General features: G+C 34.0%; 1 protein-coding gene across 1 annotated transcript in view; it reads left to right on the top strand.

The window, feature by feature from the left end:
* The window catches only part of GABRG1 (gamma-aminobutyric acid type A receptor subunit gamma1), a gene marked incomplete at its 5' end in the record, with an annotated part of 86,779 nt that overhangs the window by 14,317 nt on the left and 49,881 nt on the right, over window positions 1-22,581 (top strand). Inside the window, one exon of the mRNA XM_072621432.1 lies at window positions 16,346-16,494. Within this exon, the coding sequence (XP_072477533.1) occupies window positions 16,346-16,494 (149 nt within the window). The remainder of the gene's footprint in view (window positions 1-16,345; window positions 16,495-22,581) is intronic.

Below are 22,581 nucleotides of genomic sequence, written 5' to 3'. Positions count from 1 at the left end.
TATTTCTAATTACCTCCTCATTTGTCTTCCCTTTTACCATCCTTCCCACCACACCTATCCACTTCTCCTCTACTTTTATGTAGTGTAAGGTAGATTTTTTCATACCATATTGAATGTGCACGCTATTCCCTCCTTCAGCCAAAGGTGATGAGAGTAAACTTCACTTTTTCCCTCTCACTTCCCCCCTTTTTCCTTCCATTATAAAAGCTTTATCTTGCCTCTTTTATGAGAGATAATTTGTCCCATTTCATTTTTCCCTTTCTCCTCCCAATATATTCCTGTCTTACCTCTTAACTTTATTTTTTTAGATATCATCCCTTCCTATCCAATTAACCCTATGCTCTCTGTCTACATGTATATAATCCCTTCAACTACCCAAATACTGAGAAAAGTCTCAAGAGTTAGAAATATTACCTTTCCATGTAGGAATGTAAGTTGTTCAACTTTAGTAAATCCCTTATGATTTCTCTTCCTGTAAACCTTTTCAAGCTTCTTTTGATTCTTTTGTTTGAAAGCCAAGTTTTCTATTCAGCTCTGGTCTTTTCATGAAGAATACTTCAATGTCCTCTATTTCATTGAATGACCATTTCCCCCCTAAAGTGTTATACTCAGTTTTGCTGTGTAGGTGATTCTTGATTTTAATCCTACTTCCTTTGTTTTACTAAATGTCATATTTCAAGCCCTTTGTTCCCTTAATGTAGAAGCTGCTAGCTGTTCTCTTGTTCTGATTGTATTTCCACAATATTTGAATTGTTTCTTTCTGGCTGCTTGCATTATTTTCTACTTGACGTGGGAACTCTGAGATTTGGCTATAATATTCCTGGGAGTTTTTATTTTTGGATCTCTTTCAGGAGGTAATCAGTGCATTCTTTTAATATTTATTTTACCTTCTGGTTCTAGAATACCAGGGCAGTTTTCCTGCATAATTTCATGAAAGATTATGTCTAACCTCTTTTGTGTCATGGCTTTCAGGTAGTCCCATAATTTTTAAATGATCTCTCCTGGATCTATTTTTCCAGGACAGTTGTTTTTCCAATGAGATTTTTCACATTTTCTGCTATTTTTTTCTTTCCTTTGCTTTTGTTTTATAATTTCTTGAATTTTTCATAGTCATTAGTTTCTATCTGCTCCATTCTAACCTTTAAGGAATTGTTTTCTTCAATGAGCTTTTGGATCTTCTTTTCCATCTGTCCAATTCTACTTTTTAGGACATTATTCTCCTCATTGACTTTTTGAATCTCTTTTGCCATTTAGGTTAGTCTATTTTTTAAAGTGCTATTTTCTTCATCATTTTTTTGAGTCTTCTTTAGTAAGCAGTTGACATATTTTTTTATGATTTTCTTGCATCTCTCTCATTTTTATTCTCAATTTTTGCTCTACTTCTCTTACTTGATTTTCAAAATCCTTTTTGAGCTCTTCCATGGCCTGATACAAATTCATATTTTTTCTGGAGGCATTAGATGGAGGAGCTTTGAATTTGTTTTCTTGTTTTCATGCTTTGGTCTTCCTTGTCACCAAAGTAACCTTCTATAGTCTGATTCTTTTTCTTTTTTCCACTTATTTCCCCTGATATTTACTTGACTTTTGAGTTCTTTGTCAAGGTTTCTGCTTTCTGTGGGGATAGGAGGTGTACTGTCAGTTGCTTTATCTCCCCACAATCTGTGGGCCTAGAGATCTAGAAACAGTGGATGCAGCAGCTTGTGCTCCTGCTGTGGCTGCTGTGATTCCCTCTGCCCCCTCCCCCATCTGCTGCCTTGGGACTGGGGCCATACCACTCCATCTCCTGCACTGGTCCCACAGGCTTTTCCCACCCTCCTTCCAATTTATCCTCAGCATTTTGGGGTCATGAAGTTTGGAAACCACCATAAGTGTGAGAGATTCAGTCTCCCCAAGGCTTGCTCAGGTCCCTTCTGTGCACTAGGAGCCCACACTGGATTGTATTCTGCTCCCACTGTAGTGCGATAGACACCTCCCAGCGACCTTCCAGGCTGTCTTGGGCTGGAGATTTGCTTCAGTCCATCATTCTGAGGGTTCTGCAGCTCCAGTATTTGTTTAGAGACATTTTTACAGGTATTTGGCTGGACTTGGCTGCAGCACTCTAGAAAAGTGTTGTTACTCCACCATCTTTCAATGAAGTTATTTTCTAGTACAGATTTAGGCAATGTAGACTGTTCAGTGGATACAGTACTGGATTTGGAGTCAGGAATACCTGAGTTAAAATCCTAACTCAAATACTTACTGGTTATATGATCCCAGACTAATAAATTAAACTTTCTTGTCCTAAGTTCCCTCATATAGAAAATGTGAAGGTTGTTGTAAATGGCCTCTAAGATCCCTTCGAGATTTAAATCCATTATTTTTCTTATATACTAATAGGGCAGCATTCATATTTAAAATGTGTTTTGTTCCATCATTGAAGTCATCATTGAAACTTTGTTTGAAGAATTTCTTTGAGTATCCACTAACTTTCAAAGAAATTCATTTCACTTTTGGATAGCTTTGTTGGGAAGCTTTGTATTGCATTCCCCTCTCTGCAGCCTAAAAAACAAAAACAAAGCAACCTAACAAAGAAACAAACAAACCCAACCACAACTATTTCCAGGTTCTGCCAGACTCTCCAATAGCACTTATGCAACTGATCCTTCCTTCTAATTTTGTCTTCTGGAATGGAACAAGCCTATCCCCACTTCCATAAAAACAGAACAAAACAAAAAAAAAAACACTTTCTAATTCTTGAAAGGCTCATCATTCTCCCTAGGTTCTTTCTCCAGGATAAATTTTGCTCATTCCTATAACCAGTCCTTCTATTACATATTGCTGAAATTGTTCCCCCTCTTAGTTGTCCTCCCCTGGATACCCTCTAGCTCATCAATCTAAATGCAATGTTTGCAAACTAACTTAAATACTCAAATGTGGTAGCAATAACTAGCTAACATTTATATAGCACTTTAAGATTTGCAAAGTGCAATAGTCCATAAAATACCTGTAAAAAAATGACTCTAAACTAATTCTAGAACAGCAGGAGTCACAAAACAACAGAGGGAGAGATTTCCAGCTCAAGACAACCTGGAAGACTGACAGAAAAGGTCTGTCACACCAGGTAGGGAGTAGAGCGCAGTCCAACATGGTTCACGTAGAGTGTCAGGGACAAGACTAGGAACAGCTTTCAAGGTACCACTGGAAGCAGTAGTTCCCAGATTGGTCAACCTTGAAACGACAAAGACAGCTTTAAAGGTCAGTGAGAAAGCTCTTTCTCTTCAGTGAGAAAGGAATGTGGCCTGGACCCACCAGCAGCAGTCAATGCAGCAGCATCTTCCATTTTTTGAAGCCTCCACCTAAAGTCCCTGGGGGAATTGAACAGCTGATCTGAATCTCAGTCCTGAGTGGCTCTTCTAGCTGAGGAAGAGTGTTGGCAGTGGAGCTGGTGGAGGCTCTAGAGAAGGAAACTTGCAGGCAGATCCTGGGCAGAACAGAATGCCTGTGGTTGCTCCCAGATCAGAGTTCAGGCCAAGAAAGGAGTAAACTCCTCTCCCTTGATTGTGCTACCTTGGAGGAACTGAGAACTTGCAGACCCCCAGAATATGCCTTCCTCTTGACAAAAGACTCAAAAGTCAAGTAACTGACTGGGAAAATGCCCCCCAAAAAGGGGGAAATAAGACTAAAGAAGGCTACTTTCTTGGTGAACAGATATTTTCTTCTATCATTTTGGATAAGGAAGAACAAAGCATAACATCAAGGAAGACATAAAAGTCAAGGCTTCTGAATTCAAAACCTCCAAAATAAATATGCAGTGGTCCCAGGCCATGGAAGAGCTCAAAAAGGATTTTAAAATCAAATAAGATAGATGGAGGAAAAATTAGGAAGAGAAATGATAGTGATGCAAGAAATTCATGAAAAGCAAGTGAAGAGCTTGCTAAAGGAGACTCCCAAAAAATGCTAAAGATAATAAAACCTTTAAAAATAGGCTAATTCAATTGGAAAAAGAGGTCCAAAAAAACCAATGAGGAGAAGAGTGCTTTAAAAAGCAGAATTAGCCAAATGGAAAAGGAGGTTGAAAAGCTCACTGAAGAAAATAGTTATTTAAGAATTAGAATGGAGCAGATGGAAGCTAACGCCTTTATGAGAAGCCAAGAAATTTCAAAACAAAGCCAAAAAAATCAAAAATTGAAGACAATGTGAAATGGCTGATTCAAAATACAACTGACCTGGATAATAGATCCAGGAGAGACAATTTAAAAATTATGGGACTACCTGAAAGCCGTGATCAAAAAAGAGCCTAGACATCATATTTCATGAAATTTTCAAGGAAAACTACCCGATATTCTAGAACCAGAGGGCAAAATAAGTATTGAAAGAATTTGCTGATTACCTCCTAAAAGAAATCTGAAAAGAGAAACTCTGAGGAATATTGTAGCCAAATTCCAGAGTTCTCAGGTCAAGGAGAAAATATTTCAAGCAGCTAGAAAGAAACAATTCAAGTACTGTGAAAATGCAGTCAAATTAACACAAGATCTAGCAGCTTCCACATTAAGGGATCAAATGACTTGGAATATGATATTCCAGAAGTCAAAAGAACTAGGATTAAAACCAAGAATCACTTATCCAGCTAAACTAAGTATTACACTTCAACAGAAAAAAAATGATCATACAATGAAATAGAGGACTTTTAACCATTCTTGATAAAAAGATCAGAGTTGAATAGAAAATTTGACTTTCAAATCCAAGAATCAAGAGAAACATGAAAAGATAAACAGGAAAGAGAAATTATAAGGGACATTTTAAAGTTGTACTGTTTACATTCATACATGGAAAGATAATATTTGTACCTCTTGAAACTTTTCTCAGTATTTGGGTAGTTGGAGTGATTACACACACACACACACACACACACACACACACACTCACAAATCAAATAGGGCAAATTACCTCTCATAAAAGAAGCAAGAAAAAATTTTTTCAATGGAAAAGAAAAGGGGGGAGGTGGTAGGGTAAAAATAAAGCTTACCTACATCATATTTGGCTTAAGGTGGGAATAACATGCTCACTCAGTTTGGTATGAAAATCTATCTTACACCATAGGAAAGTAGGGGAGAAGGGGATAACTGGGGTGGAGTGAGTGATAGGAGGGAGGGTAAATGTGAAAAGGGAGTAATTAGAAGTAAAAACTTTTGGGGAGGGACAAGGTCAAAAGAGAGAATAGAAAAATGAGGGGCAGGATATGATGGAGGGAAATATAGTTAGTCTTATGCAACATGACTATTTTAGAAGGCTTTTGCAAAGCTATACATATATAGCCTATATTGAATTGACTACCTTTTCAGTGGGGATGATGGGGGAGGGAGGAAGGAAGAGAATTTGCAACTCAGTGTTTTAGGAATGAATATTGAGAATTGCTTTTATGTACAACTGGGAAATAAGAAATACAGGTAATGGGGTATAGAAACCTATCTTTCCCTACAAGAAAGGAGAGAAGATGGGGATAAGGAAAGGGAGAGATGTGATAGAAGGGAAGGCAGATTGGGGAAAGAGGCAATCAGAATGCAAGGCTTATGGGATGAGGGGAGGTGAGATGTGGAGAGTAAATTTGGAACTCAAAATTTTCTGTAAATGCATGTTGAAACTAAAAATAAATAAGTAAACATAAAAATGATAAAAGAAAAAAGATTTGCAAAATGCTTTTGAATTATTATCTCATTTTATCTTCATAATCATGGGAGATAGATTCTATTATTATTTTCATCTTACAGGTGAGGAAAGAGGCAAGTAAAGCCAAATAACTTGCCTCGAGTCACACATTTAGTGTCCAGATCCACTCAGGACTTATTGATTCCAAGTTGAATGTTTTATCCACTCACCATAAAAGTCATCCTACTGTTTTGACCAGTGCAGAATAGAGCAGGACTTTTTTAGCTTTCTTAGCTGCCATATCACAATGTTAACTTACATATAACTCACACTGAGACCTCAATATGATTTTTTTCCCCAAATCTGATGTTCAAGTGTCATGTACCCATCTGCCATTATGTCTAAAATATATATTATGCTCCATGCACCTGTCAGTATGCAGATTTTAACTTCCAAATTTGGGTAAATTAATGGAAGACAGACCAAGACAAACCTAAAGAGGATATTTGGGTATTTATACTTATTATTTCAAGAAGAAAAGAAATGTAAACATTTAAGGCACTTTCAGAGACAGAAATCTGTGGGGAGGAGAACATGAAACTAACCTAAGAAGACAGTCCAAAATTTTCTCTATCTTATTGTCAAATATTTTTTGCCTATAGAGAATAATCCTTCTCAATATCTTATGAAACATATTCAATCTATTAAGAAGAATATATTCTTCATTCAATCTTATTCCATTCAGCGAAGTCATATTCAATAAAGAGCTGGATTTGGAGTCAGGAGTATTGGAATTCCAATTTGGCCTCAGACATGTGTTAGCCGTGACTAGACATATATGAGCTGGGCAAATGAATGAAACTATTGTCTGCCTAAGTTTCTTTATCTGTAAAATGGACATAATAACAACAACTAAATCCCAGCATTGTTGAGAGGGTAATATGAGATATTATTTGGAAATTACTTTAGAAACTTGAAAGCTCAAGTAATTCTAGATATTATAATATGCTTCTTATTGACTCTTTGACATTTTCTTTATACATTGCTGCCACTTCATCAAAGAGAAAATAATCTTCCTGCAACATTTCCACTTTTAAGAATAAAGAAAATGTTCAATCTTAATGCTACTAGCTGTAAATGTTTAAATATTTAATGGTATTTGAGATGTGCTAGGAAACTTATTGATTTACCTTCCCATTAATATTTTAGAATTATCTCTCTAATAGTTATTTATCTTCCAAATACAGATCAAATAACTGATCTACTTTAAGTAATTATTACTATGATTGAGTCTGCAAAGAGAAAGTTACCATATAATACTTTAAGCACAGAACTGGAAGGAGTTGTAGGAAATGTTTTAGGACATAAGAGGCTATTATAAACAAACATCAAAATTTAAATATTCCGCTATGCAACAAGCTGAAACACATTTTGAAATAAATTCAAATGTTTGTAGCTTAGAGAATTTTGTTAGACTAAAACAAGTAAATACTTTTTTTGAGTATCAGACAGTCCTTAGATAGTATATTTAAAGGGATTAGGGAATATAAAACTTTTAGAAGCTTGATTCATATTTAACATTACAGGTATATAAATTTTGAGGATAGTTGTTGATATATACTTGGGTCACTGTTATGATTATATTCCTCAGGAGTACTAGTACAATATTTCCATTTGGAAGGATATTAGTAATTATAATAATGGTATTTAAAGACTTGTTGAATAATGATAATGAAGAAATACATTCAGCCCATTTGCCCAGAATGATTCCTTCAACTGATTCAAAGAACTTCAGTAAATCCGTTATATAATTGATTTACATATTATTTCCACCAGTGCAGATGCAACTTATTCATAAATTTTTATCCTCTTGATTCATATTCTCCTTGTCTCCTAAATTCATCTTAGAGTATTTATCCAGTATTCAGTAAGCTTTCTTCATGTCCTTTAATATTTCATAGGTATTAGTTTGAGACTTAGGCTCTCTGTCTATTATGCCTTCCTGTCGTAATAAGTTGTCCCGCTTCTCTGATTGTACATTTCCATGATAATGGATATCTTTTATGACATTTATTTAAATATTCTTCAGAACAAAAAAGAATTCAAGATTAGGAAAGATCCTTAGTAGAAATCTGGTTCAACGTATTGATCAAAAAAATCCTCTCTAAATAGTCATCCAGCTTCTACTGTAAGAGCACTGAAAAAAGGGAACCCAATCTTCTTTGTAAGTAACTAATTCCATTTTTGGACAGCTTAAATTCTTATAAACTTTGTTTTTCTTTTTCCAACATCATCTATGTTTCTTTGTTGCAACTTTTACCCCTTAGGCCTCATTCTTTTGGTTGGGACTCTGAGTTCAGACAGACCAAATCTAATTCACCCTTTCAGATTCTTAAGGCAGATACCATGTACACCATTATTCTTTTATTTTTCAGATTAAATATACCCACTTCTTTAATGGATTCAAGGCCTTCACTATTCTGGTTGCTCTCTTCTGTATATACTTACCAGATTATCAGTGTCGTTCTTAAAACACAATGCCCAGAACTTCATGCAATCCTCCAGATGAATTCTGCTGAGGTTAAAGTACCCTGAAACATTCAACTCCCTGTTCTTGGAAGCTCTGATTTTCTTAACATCATACAAGTTCTAACTAGCTTTTTAAATTTCTGCATGCCATTTCTGACTATTATCAAGCTAGGTGTCCACTAAAACCTCAAAATCTTTATAGAACACCTGTTATTTACCCACATTTCCCTTTTTTATAATTGTGTTGTAGATATTTCTATTGAAGTTCAAGATTTCACAATCACCCCTATTAACTTTCACCTTATTAAATTCAGCTCTGCTGCATGACTTTATGAAGACCATTTTACATTCGGTTACTCAGTTTATAAGCTATCCTTTCAAATTTCATGTTTTGTAACAACTAGGTCTTTGTATAAGTTTGTGATTAAAAAATAATGTTGAACACTTCAGGGACAAGGTCTGCGAATGCTGCACTGACATTGAATACATTAACAATCACTCTGAGTTCAACCGTTTATTTGATAAGAAGCCCATCCTATTGTATAATCTTTTAATCAATTATTCTCCCTGTTTTTATAAGAATACTATGAAGTATTTTATTTAAAAGTTCTGTCCACACCTAAATAAACTTTCTTATTACCCTCCTACAAGTTTAATAATTTTCTCAGAAAAAAAAAATGAGATCAATCTGTTCTTCATGTATCTACAACATACCTTAGTAATTACTGCTTCTTTTCTAGATTTTTTTCAAGACGTAAGTTTTTATATTTCAACCTAGAATTGTCTGAGGAATCAAAATCAAGCTTAGTGACCTAGAGTTTGCAAGCTCCATTTTCTTACTTTTTAAAAATGGGATATTTGCCCTTTTCCAAACTCTTCCATCTTCCAAGATATTTCAAACATCACTTAAAATCTTTCAGTTGTCTCAAGACCAAGGATTTAATTTCTCTGGGCCAGATGACTTTAATTCATCGAAGTAATTTATTTATTTGTATATCAATATCCATAATCATTGATGTTCTGTTATTTGTAGGGCAAAGATGGGAAAAATAAAGAAAAGAATTTGAGTTCTATCTTCTTTCTATTGTCACTTATTCTTCCATGAACCCCACACAAAACTGCTACTCTTTCTCTGACCTTTCTTCTTATCCCATTATAATTAAAAGCCACCCCTTTACTCCCTTTAGCTTCTTTTGCCAGCTTCCAATCCTCTGGAGCTTTAGCATTCAAGATGCTATTTTTACAGGATTATGTCACAATCCTTTATTCTGGTCTTAGGAGTTGCTTTAATAATTTCTTTGTATACACACACACACACACACACACGCATACACACAGAGGTTTAAGGAAGGATAACTGACAGCAAAAAGAAGATAGAGTTGCCCAATTCTTGTTTTGTTTTGTTTTTCCAACTGCAAAGGAAACAGACCTTTACACTGGAAATAACAGAATATAAATTTAATATGGTTGCATATGTGCGTGTGTGTGTGTGTGTATATATGATAGATATACACAATAAACACACATAAAACACATGATCACAGAAAGATACAAACATGTGTACATTTGAAATATGATTATTTACATACTTTATGTGTTCATATGCAACATATATAGATAGGTGTAGATATATGCACATGCATACATGTGTATGCATATATACATATGAGTACATACATACATATATATGTATACACACATACATGCCTCTATCCCAATTTTAATTCTTTGTTCAGTTTTGTTTGCTTCAACAACAGTCTGGGAAACGGCAAAAATCTTGTTTTGCCCCCTCACTGAAAGTGTTTCCCTTTGCGTCAACAGAATTTCATTTTTGATCATATTTCAACCCTCCTGGGATCACTTGACCTAAATCATTTTACTCTGTTGGATTCAGAACCCCTGAACCCCTTGAAATATACTTTTTCCTATGTCTAGGTAAGTATCAGCCTACATACAGATTTTTTCCTCCTCTATCACAGACTCAAAGTCACTTACCCCAATAGTCTTATCATTTCCACTCCTTCACTGTTTGTTCCTGTTTGTTAGTGAGATTCAGATGGCAGTATCTCTACGTTTCTTTCACTCTTTGAAGAGTGAAATTATTACTAAGGTGACTCAAGAAGTTATTACCTGCTCTGCTTATTGTGGCATATCCAATAAATATATGGATATTTGAAACTCCCATCACTATTCTAACATGCCTGAATGCCAGAATTGCTATGTCTTTTTCAAACTCTTTTATCTATTTTCTATTTTGGGGAAGACTTAGAACATTAATCATGTAAATTAGAACATGTTAAAAAACGAAGATTTAATGGTCTTTGGTATACTTAAAGGAAAAAAAAAACTTTTCCTTACTCTTGACATTAAACCAAATACTCTCTGTTGTATTTCTACCTCTGCCTTCAGGATTTCCTCACATAAATAAACATTCTTCGTATCTGATGTTATCCCCCTTTTTGTTTTCTAACCTATTCTTTTGTTTGTTTGAATAACACTGATTAAAGGAAACAAACAATCCTAGTACTACCTTCTCAAATTTTTCTCTCCTTACCTTCAGTATGAATTGATTCCATTTCTTTGGCTTTGATTTACTCTTTAAGCCTTTGCAGTCCAATTTATAACTTCAACATTCTACTAAGGTACCTTTACAATATCCTAGTTTTGTTTTGGTTTTGAAAAACAATGGTCTTTTTCCAGTTCTCTTTCATTTTGGCTTCTTTGTAATATCTAACACTGAGAGACAGTCCTTGATCTCATGATTCCATCTCTCTCATTGGATTCCAAGACATGGAATTTTTATAGTCCTTTCTGTATTTTTCTAGATTTCTCTCCCTTTACATATTAAGGTTCTCCTTAGATGTTCTAAGTCTCTTTTCTTTTTCCTCTACTTCCTTTGGTGATTGTTAGAAATGAGTTACTCACACAAAAAGGTATCAAGAAAAATTTATTTAAACAATATTCAGAGGAGGGAGTGCCTTCTACATTCATTATGAACAGGTAGCTTCCTGGTAAGGCTACAGGGAGAGTACAACTTGTTCAGACTAATGGAAACTTCTTTTATGGCTCTGAATTTTGGACTCAGCACCCCATCATCCCCTGGTCATATGACTTATATTCTTGTCTCTGATAGGCTTTCCCTCAAACAGCTCATCAAGCCTGCTTACAATTTACTGACCTCTACCTGACCATGCTAGGTCACAACTTTCTGGAAACAGAACTTCCTTGCTTGCTACAGTGATCCTATCAACTTTCATATCTGTCATTATGATTTTTTTCAAGTTACTCCAAAATCTTTCTTTCCACCCCAATCTCTGTCCAGAACTCTGGGATATATACCTGCCTCTCTCCTGTCTTCTGTATTTTGGCTAATAAAGTCATATGGAGATGCTATCTGTGGTTTTAATTTTTTCAATTATCTTTGACTTTTCCTTGCATATTACATAATTAAATTACATAATTCAACTGATTGCAGATATACTATTATTCCTACCTCCCTATTGATGTTTGTATTCAGCCCTTCTTTTCAACTCTCACTATACATATACAAATGCAGAAATTTGTCTCTTCTCACCTAGACTCAAAGTGTAATCACCTTCTAACTGGCCATCCACTCTAATATATCCCTGTTCCAATCTACCTTTCACACAGTAGTTACCTGACAATTCTTCTTAATGCACTACCATACAATCCATTACTCATTCCTTTACTAGAAAAATATTTCCCAGAGAATCAAAGGCCAATTCTCTTTAACATTGACTGTCTTCCAAAGTCTGCCTCTAATTCACCTGCCCAACGTTAATTCCCAATATTCTTAGGGAACAGAAATGAGCTATTATCTATCTCCCATTCTCATTCTCACCCTCCCCACCCGCAACTCTATCTATTGAAGGGCTTCATTTTCTCTATATCTCATCTTGGATCTCACTCCCTCTATGAAACATTCTTTGGCACCCCCCCCAGAATTATCTGCCTCTTCACAAATTGACCATCATATTTGTCGGTATTGCTCTTTGTTCTTACCTCACTATCTCTTGCATTATAATTGTTTGTGTTGTTTGTTTTCCCCATCCCTTGTTCATTAGATAGTAAACTCTGATCACAAGACATTTTTTATCTACCTTCCTTTTTCGAATACCCACTCTAGTACCTTGAACATAGGTGGGATTTAAATGCTTATTGAATGGGTGAGCCAATGCACTTCCTCAATTTATTTTAACCAATAACATTTTCTTCTGTTTAAGTAACTGTGGAAAAATAGGCTAGTATAGCAAAACATCCCAGTGAATGCTATAGAATGTAATTTATTTAAATAACATTAATGAAGTATATTTTATAATCTAATTTATCTCACTTTTTTAAATTAATCTTTTCTTCAATTAACAGACATTTATTTTCTCTCCTAATTACCCCCCTCCCCTGGAGAAAAAGAAATAAGGAAAAATAAAACCCTTGTGATAAATATGAAACATCAGGCAAAACAAATTCCCATATTGGCCGCATCCGAAAATGCAAGTCTCATGCTTGAACTGGAAACTAAGGAGAAACTAATCAGTTGGGGAATAAATCAACAAATTGTAACTTATCATTGTAATGGAATGATTGTGTTGCAAGAAATGACCAAGGTACCAGTTTCAGAGAAACGTAGGAAGTTTTTCAAGGACCAATGAAGTTAAATACTTTGACATTTCTAAAGTTCTGCTTATTTACTCACTGTACATTAACTTGTTGACCTTAAAAATGTTTATATCTCCTAAGACCTGATATTGACTAATATGACTAGCTTATTAAAAATACAGATAGAGTTACTATTTCTGATACTCAGTTTCCATATTGCTAACCTGAGTTGGATATGTTTGAGAAGCTAAATTTAAAATTGACTTAAAATGTAAATTGAAGTTAATTTTTCTACCAAGGACTGGAGTGAGGTGGTAAGTAACTCAGAAATTTATATAGTCTTGGAAGCATATTGAAAATTTCTGCCCATTGAATCTTTCTAGTCTCTTTTTTTGAGTGTGGAAGCAGCAGTGATATTGAATTCCCTCCAGCAGTAAGTACAACCTGAGCTCAAATTTTAAAAGATCATATACAAAAGATGGACCAAAGCAGAGGTAGGTAACTAAAGAGAAATACAAAAGTGTGGCATGACCTATAAGAAGAGTTTCAATTAAGTAAAAGCACAGAATGAGCCAAAGTTTTCAAACAGAGTGCAAAGGATCATGCAAAGAATACATTTTTTAGGTATGTCTAGAGCAATACAAAAATTACAGAAAGGGCAGATCTGCCACATAAGGCCAAAGGGCACTGTTATCTGACAAGAAAAAAAAAATAACTGGAGCTTTTAGACTCTTTGTCTGCAGTCTGCTTCAGTCTCCTATGTCAAGGAAAATGATGAGATTTTAGAAGATGGAACTGAAACATCGATGAGTGAACCAGAGTCCCCAAGATAGATAGAAATGATTTGAGAACACTTGCTTTATTTTTTAATTTTATTTTTAAAGAAAATTTAACACTTTTTAAAACTTTGAGTTCCAAATTTTCTCCATTTTTCCTTCATCTTCCTCCTTCCTGAAATAAGCATTTTGACATGGGTTATACATCCGCAATCATGTAAAACATATTTCCATTTCAGTTATGTTGATAAAGAACAAACAAAATAAAAAACCCCACAAAAATAAGGAAAGTGAAAAATAGTATGTTTCTGTCTGTGTTAAGACTACATCAGCTTTTTCTCTGAATGCAGATAGCAATTTTTTTGCAGTCCTTTGGAACTGTCTTGGATCATTTTATTGCTGACGGCAGCTAAGTTGTTCATAGTTGATCCTTGTGCAATATTATTGTTTCAGTGTACAATGAAAAATACAGACTTTTACTTAATTTGTCATCTGTCCCACAAAAACATATGCCCCAGTGCACTAACATTATTTTATATGTAACCATGAAACCAATCAAACTTTGAGGAACCATAGACAATGAAAGTATTGAATAGAGGAAAATGTGTTTTTTTCTTGCTTCTCAGCAATCAGGATCTGAAAATTATAAACAATAAACTTGACATTCTCTTCCTGTCAAATTTGATGTCAACATTTTAAACAGATATTTTGTGAAAGGTTATCATACAGTACAAGACAGAAGTTTAATTGCTGCAATCAATTCGGCTTAATTCAATTCAACTCAATTCCAATCAATTGTCAGATTAGGGAAATATAGACAAGAATATCTAGGTTTAAGAAAAGACTTGGAAAAAAAGACATTTGGAAAACAGTAATTCAAAACAAACTATGTTGAGTATCATAGCTAATATGTTTATACTCCACATTGAATTTTTGATTTGTAGATCTTAAGTGGTTCATTATATATGCATAGTTGATTATAAGTGGTTAAAACATTAAAACCTTGCCCAAGGCAACCAGATATTTCATCCTGAACAAACTACAAAAGTAACAACGGCAACAAAAGAAAGTAAAACCTGACCTCCAGAGCTGGAGAGATGTTGAAATCTCCGGTCATCTTTAATATTTCTGTCTAATTAGTCCAGAAAGTTACCTGAAAAAAAAATGATAAGAATGGTCAATATTTTTGTAGCTTCATTTTTCTTGAATTTAATAGGATTAACAGAGAAATAAGTTGGAAATTAGAAGTAAATGTTGCAATTTATTCCAATACATGAAAACAAGAACTAAGAAAATTTTGCAAGCTAAATTAGTTATATCTTTGCCTAACATGAAGATTATTATTTGATATAACTTAATTGATATATCAGATTTCCATATATTTAAGGAAAAGAAAAATAAAAAGATGGCCAAATGAGATACTTTGAGGATGCCAGCTCCCAACATGCCAAATTGTACAAATGAGTTTAAAATAGTCATTTTCCTACTTATCAAATTTTTAACACTGGGATTTCTCAATTCATTTGTTTGAAATACAAGAATGAAGTACAGAGGTACAGGTTGAAAGGAAGTCTGAGGACACCATCAGAAAATCTTCCACAAGAAACAAGAACTAGAAACTTGATCCCCAAAGAACAAGCATCAAATCCAGTGTCTTAAATTCTTAAATCTCTAACAAACATTTCAGAGGAGTCCATTTTTTTTCCAATTGCAAAATAAACAGATTTTCTCTAAATGATAGTTTATATTGAACATTTCAGAAAATTCTCTTTTTGTGGAAAAAAGTAGTTTTTTCAGTCTCCTGTGTAGAAATTAGAAACTTCAAATCTGTAACAATAATTTAATTATCAATCTATATTTTCTTTGTGAATGTCTTGTTTAGGGCCATACAAGTGACTGGTTTTGATGCAGTTTTTGTGACTACAAGCCAGAGGGATTTAGTGACGTATGCAGGATGAATAATGGACTTAGAAAACTTCATCTCTGAAGGAGAATTAAAGTCCACATACATTTGATTGAGATGGAAAGAAAATTACTTTCAGGCATTTTTGACCTTTTTACAATTATATCCATGATTTCCAGATCAACACCTAAACCATTGCTTTTCTGTAGCAAATTAAAAATAAGTAGAATATTTGACCATATTTTATAAATTACTATTTCTCAGAGGCCTGAACACCTGACTGAAAGTCTACTAATGAATCATGTTTAGTTGGTTGTCAGGTAACTTCTCTGAGCCTTAATTTACTCATCTATTAAGTATGTTATGAATCTAGACCATTATCTAATATTTCTAAAGTCCATTACAGCTCTAAGAATCCATGTTTATATCAAACCAAGCTTAAGCAATAAGAATTATTTCTAATACTATAGTATATATCTCCTACCTACTATGATAATTTTTTTTTTGCAGTTATTCTTCTGACAAGAAATAGATTCATTTATATTACTTTAGGGAATCTTATTAAACTTCTTCAATCTTATTTATCCTCTCTTATATACTCACTTGTTAGTAGGTTATTTCAGCATAATTTGTACATTTTTCTTCTCTTATGACTTATTTTCCCCTTATTGGGAATTGTTTGGCTCATTTTTATTCATTTCACGTTGTGCTTCTGTGTGGGGTTTCACATAATGAATTAAAATTAAGTGGCACAAAAAGAGATTAGTTTAGATGTCAGTAATTCATTGTATTACTTGACATAAATTTTCCAAACGATAGAATTATCTTGAAAAATTCTCCGCTATTATATACAATGATTATTTTAATTTTTCTTTTATTATAATTTCATTTTTAGTGTGGACAAAGTAGATGATGAAGATGATGAAGATTTAACAGTGAACAAAACTTGGGTATTAGCACCAAAGATACATGAAGGTGATGTCACCCACATCCTGAATTCTTTACTTCAAGGTTATGATAACAAACTTCGACCAGATATAGGAGGTAAGCTTACTTTATTATCATACCATTTTAATCATTTTAGGGAAAAATGAAAACATATATAAAATGATTGTCTTCATGGCTTAAATGGCAAGAGTCCAAGTATTCATTATGTAGGTATATCTATCTATCTATCTATCTATCTATCTATCTATCTATCTATCTATCTATCTATCTAGGTATATATACCTAGATAGATAGATAGATAGATAGATAGATAGATAGATAGATAGATAGATAGATGATAGATATATCTATAGATATATGTATCTATATAAATTCAGGTATATATATTTATATATAAATACAGGTATATATATATATATTACGTATATATATATACACATATCTGTATTTGAGGGTGTATATATATGTGTGTAAATATATACACACACATATATATGTGCATATATACACACATATATACTTACACAATGCATACAAATATACATATGTAATACATGTGTGTATATATGCATATTTATATATGTATGTGTGTTCGTCCTTCATTGCCAAAGAAGACCATGTCATCAGAGAAATGATGATATGACTTGCACTTGACTTTGTTTTGAGTGAGGGAAGGCTGTGCAGGTCACCAGCCTCACTTCTCCTCTAGAGCCATCTGAATCCAGTGACCAGATATTCATCAGGATGGCTGGAGATGACCCAGGATGGCAAATAGTGTTAAGTGACTTGCCAAAAGTCACACAGCTAGTATCTGCTCTTTAGTCTACTAACCCTGATAAAATGGGGTGCATTTAGCATAAAAATAATGGCTGTAATAAATTGCAATTACTGAACAATTATGTATTTTTCTGGGTCCACTCATGCTGACATACATTAACAAGCTATAGTTTAAAAGTCCATCTAACAAGATAAATTCAAATTTCACTATAATTATTGTCACAGTGATGCCTGTTTCCCCACCATCTGGAGCAGGAGTACTTTTTTCTCTTTGTAAAAATATATTTATTTATCATGAATTTTAATATTTTTGAAAGACTTGAGTTTCAAATTTTCTCCCTCAATTCAGCCCCTCTACCAGCCACTGAAAAGGCTAGCAATATGATCACCATTATACATGTGAAGTCATGCAAAACATTCCCATATCAACCATGTTGCAAAAAAAGTCATACTACCTACTTCTTAGGGTTGTGAAGAAAGTTGTTAAAATTAAATTGCTCTAGAAATACAAAGGTCATCAACTTGTATCTAAGGGTCCTTTCCCCAGTTCTGGGTCATTCCTGAATCCATCATGGTGAATTTGAGAGTTCAAAGGGAGGGAAGAAAGTTTTTCATTATATTCTGAGTACATCCTATACTTTCTTAACCCATTACTCACTTCCCAGCCTGAACTTTCCCCAAATGTGACCCTAGTAGAGGAAGAATTCACAGAAAAGGGGACCCCTTACTTAACTAAATAGATGTAAGATCCCCTCCTTAGTTCAGGCTACTTGATTGATCACAAGAATTCAATAATTTAACAGTCAACACTTCCATTCCCTCCAGTGACATAGAGGACCCTCAGTTCTTCTATTTTCCTTTTAAGGAACTTCATGCTTTACCATGCCTCTGTGCTTTATCTTGCCTCTATGCCCTGAAGCCCTTCTGCGTTGTCATCTAGCTCAAATTTTCTATTTGTACAGCTACTATTTAGCACAGTACTTCGCACATAGTGAGCACTTAATAATTGACTTTTCATCCCCCATTAATTTGACTAATGGGATGGGTGGGTGGGAATTGGGACCAGACAACAGAACTTATTTGGGTATGGTTATACACACAGTTTTAAAGCCAATAGTAGATTTCAGTTTCTTGATTCTTCTTTAATCTGATTATTGGTTCCCCAAAGGGACTTGTCCTTTCCCCATAGTTCATTATTTTCTCTTTTTTCACATCACATTTACTACAAACACTCCTACATGAATTGTTGAGTATTCAGTACATCTGTTGTTTCTGAGAGATGTTTATATTTACTAGGAGTAATGACGGCTTTAATTTGGTGATAAAACAATTAAAAAATTTAAGAACACCTAGTTTTGGAAAAGTTCTTCAAAAGTACAGCAAATGGACAATACACTATGGGTTTATGTGTACATATATCTGTCCATATACATATATACACATATATTCTAGGTGTGTTTATGTAGGTATGTATGTATGCATGTATATACATATACAAATATACATGATTCATTGCAATCCCATAAGTATTTATTAAGTACCTACCATGAGCTGAGCACTGGGTATAGAATGAATTTTGAAAAAAAGAGTCTGCCCTCAAGGAGCTTAGAACATAAATATAACAGTGACTACCCTGGCCTTCACTGCTTGAAGATAACACATATTACATTTTATCTCTCCCCCAGGGTTTCTTCATATCCTTAGGGTTTTGGGGGTATCTCTCATCTCTGCCATTATTTCAGTCCCTCACCATTTTTGTTCCCCTAGTTTTAGGAGTCTAAGTACCCCAGTTCCATTTGCTACTTAGCAATCATATGAACTTATACAAATATACGCTCCAAAGGTATAGGGAGAACAAACATATAAACATTTCCCCCAACATGTCAGGGGTACTAACCTGAGGGAAGGACTGAGAAAAATTGGCCATGATTGCTAACTTCAAGGGCACCATGGCTCAAGAACCAGAGTCTGGGATTCCAGTGCCAGAATTTCGAACTGTAAAGAACAAGGGAAATAGAACAAAAGTCCAATCCTCTTTTCTCAGAGCACAAAATTCTAAAGGGAAGGGGAAGGTGGCCCTTTTCCCTTAGTTCATTCATATTAGTGCATGTTTCCCAGCTTTCAGATGAACAAGATTTTGTATTCAAACAATTTGTGTATTTTATTTGTGTATTTGTGTAATTTGTGTATTTTATTATGTGGCATTTTGATTTAAAATATCTCATATTGATTTATTGAATTCATTTTATTAAAATTATACAATTTGCCTCTGGATTGTATCTGAAAGGGAGTGCCTGTGCATCCCTCAGATAGGTTTTAAATATGCAGCCAGTTCCAACTATGCAGCCAATTGAAAGAGTTTACTCCCATCCATAATGTAGGAGAAAGCATATGTTCTTGCAAAATACAGTCTCTGGCATCTTATATATATATGTATATATATATGTATATGTATATGTATGTATGTATATGTGTGTATATATACATACATATAAATACATATATACAAATATACATACATACATATATAAGTGTATAACCTCCTCTGACTCCATCTTATGTGATATAGTCATGTGTCAAAGCTCCGTTCATAGAAATTCCTTCTTGAGCCTCCCAAAGAGCTTTGTGCCACCGAGTTAAGAGTGACTTTTACAAAAAACAGATTTGATTTTTTGATGTTAAATACTAAAATTCCCTTCAGTACTTGTTAAATCCTTAAAGTTGAAAAATTGGTACATATAAAGTCTATTTCTCTTAAAAATTTTTAGTAAAAAGGGGAATAACTTAGAGATTTACCTTCACTTATTACTTTTAATGCTTACTTGGTGAACCAACTAAACGTGTTTATTCTTTGATCTTAGATAAACACATACATGTATATGCACACATACCCATATATACATACATATATGCCATTTTATAAAAGATAATATCAATGGGGAGGAAATTCTACTTTTTCTTCAAAAATATGAAATCAATGAGATTTAAAAAATGAGAACCGAAGGATAATAATACACTTCTACTGATACTAATGGAAATGCATTGATAATTACATAATCTTGATAAAATGAATGCAATAAATTAATATAAATATAATAAATCAAAATACCACACAATAACATCCACAAAGAGTTTCTGTTTGAATAGAAATAAAAAATGCAAATCAGGGAGTAACAGTGTTTGAAAAATCAAATCAGGTTGAAAACAAATATTTGGTTAGGCAATAAACATTTTTCTCCATGACACCAAATGCTTAAATCTGACAAAATATTTTTGACATTGAATAAATATAACCTGTTCCCCCTTTATAGACTTAATTGCTATCAAGAAAAGACACTGAACCATAAGTTAAAAAATATCTGTTGAAACTAACAAACTTCACAAACAGTAATTATTTTTAACAGTTGAAACCCTTCACTAGACCATGTTTTTTGCTTGATGTTTATGTGTCGATTTATGCCTGTGCGAACAAGAAAGTAGTAGCTAATAAAGAAGAAAAAACTTAGGACAGGATCAAAAAGGAAGAGTGTTTTGGTTTGAAAAATCACCAGGATGAACATAATAATGTAAAGAAGTCTATTTATAAATCCATTCCAAAAGCAAAGGTTATATTGGTTTGATTATACTATTAATAGTATTTCAAGAGGTGGGAATAGGAAAGGGGTATTCATGCCCTGGTGAAGTGAAGATGAGGACTCAGTCTTATAAAATACTGATGCAGGTGGCTTAACTACTCCCTGGTTTGGTTCCAATTGGAGAAAGGGAAAATAGCAATAACTATTATAAGGGGCTGGGTGGGAAACGGCCAAGGTGAAGATGAGGACTCATTATTATCAATCACATAACACCTTCTCTTTGTAATGTCTCATTTGGAGAGTGAACCAGCTTTTAAAAAAAAATGTTTCAGCAGCTTTTTATGCCATCTATGTGGATACTCCCTTCAGGGGTACATATCACAGTTCATGTATGACGTCTCTGCATAGCCTTTGTCCTGAGAGAGTCCATCACAAAACCCGATAATTTTTGTGTAGCTTTATTAACATTGCATGTATAAAAATGAAAATCTCAGGATTTCTATTAGTTATCCCTTATTCTTGGCACATGAGTAGTTCAGTTTTTCTGGCAATTATGGATATCCGATAGCATACTTTTGTGATTTTTTCTTCTCCAAATCTTGATTAGTACTATATCATAGCCTACTTACACCTACCATGAGTATCTCTACTTCCCTGCAGATAATTGAATTCAATTACATAAATATTTAGTAAGCACCAACTGTGTGCCTAAATATTGGGGTTACAAATCAGAAAAAAAGACATGTCCTCAAAGTTCTTATAAATTAGTGGAGGAAGAAAATACACAAAAATTCTGTAAAAGGGATAGGAGGGCATAGCAGAGCATGGGACATGATATTTTATGGAGTCAAAAGCAATCAGACCTACGGATGGCAAATGGAGAATTACCTGAAAAGTACTAAACCTTCTATAAGGAAAGCTTTGAGAGGAATTGATTTTTCCACCATCCTCTACTCTGTCTGAGGGGAGAGGCAAGTGAGCACATTGAGAAAGTATTAGTATCAAAAGCAAAGTCAATCTTCATGGGAATGAGATTTCAGAAGATAAACTTATGCTGAGGGAGGCATGATGGAGCTGAAACCAAGCAGAGCCACCAATAGAAAATGGAAGTTAACCACCTAACTTTAATTTTTAGAGACTATATCATTCCATGACTATTTGTGAAACAGCTCACCAGAAAAATATATTAACCTTTTATTCACTTTGAAGGTTAGAGTCGTTAAAAGCATTTTACCCAAAGATAATTCATAGAACTTTCTTCCTTGTTCTATTCTATTTAGGGTCCAACAAAGAGTAACAGCTTAGGGCCTTTTCCAGGAAAATTTAAAGTCTGGAATACAGACATGCTTCCTCTATTTTTCTTTAGATTGTTTGTTTTTCCCTGTGAGGATAATTGGGAAAACTATTTATGATGTGGATCTCATTCATGAGACTGCAAAATATTATTTTGTTTACTAAAATCACTGCCATATTATCCACCAACAGTAACATATGAAGGATCTTGCCATTATCAAAAGGAAACTCCTCTTCCATGTAGACTTAGCACTAGACATTCTCCATGATGGCAGCAAGCTACGTTTCAGAGTAGATATCTCTCTCTTTTATATCTTATTTGGTATTTATAATCAGTCACCCAATAAAGTTGTCTCTTATACTTTTCAAGAAATTTGTAAGAATTTTGATACGTGTATAGAAAATACTGAAGAGTTCTGTAAGTTAACTCAGTGAATCAAATACTTTTTTATAGCCGCAAACCAAAAAGTCACAGTCCTATATATATATAATATATATATCTGTATATATATATGTAAAGTTTCTATGCCTTTCAGTC

This window comes from Notamacropus eugenii, chromosome 6, assembly GCF_028372415.1.
Source record: "Notamacropus eugenii isolate mMacEug1 chromosome 6, mMacEug1.pri_v2, whole genome shotgun sequence".
NCBI classification, from domain to species: Eukaryota; Metazoa; Chordata; class Mammalia; order Diprotodontia; family Macropodidae; genus Notamacropus; species Notamacropus eugenii.
The sequence above is the reverse complement of the archived record's forward strand: the minus strand, read 5'-3'. Positions and strand labels throughout refer to the sequence as shown.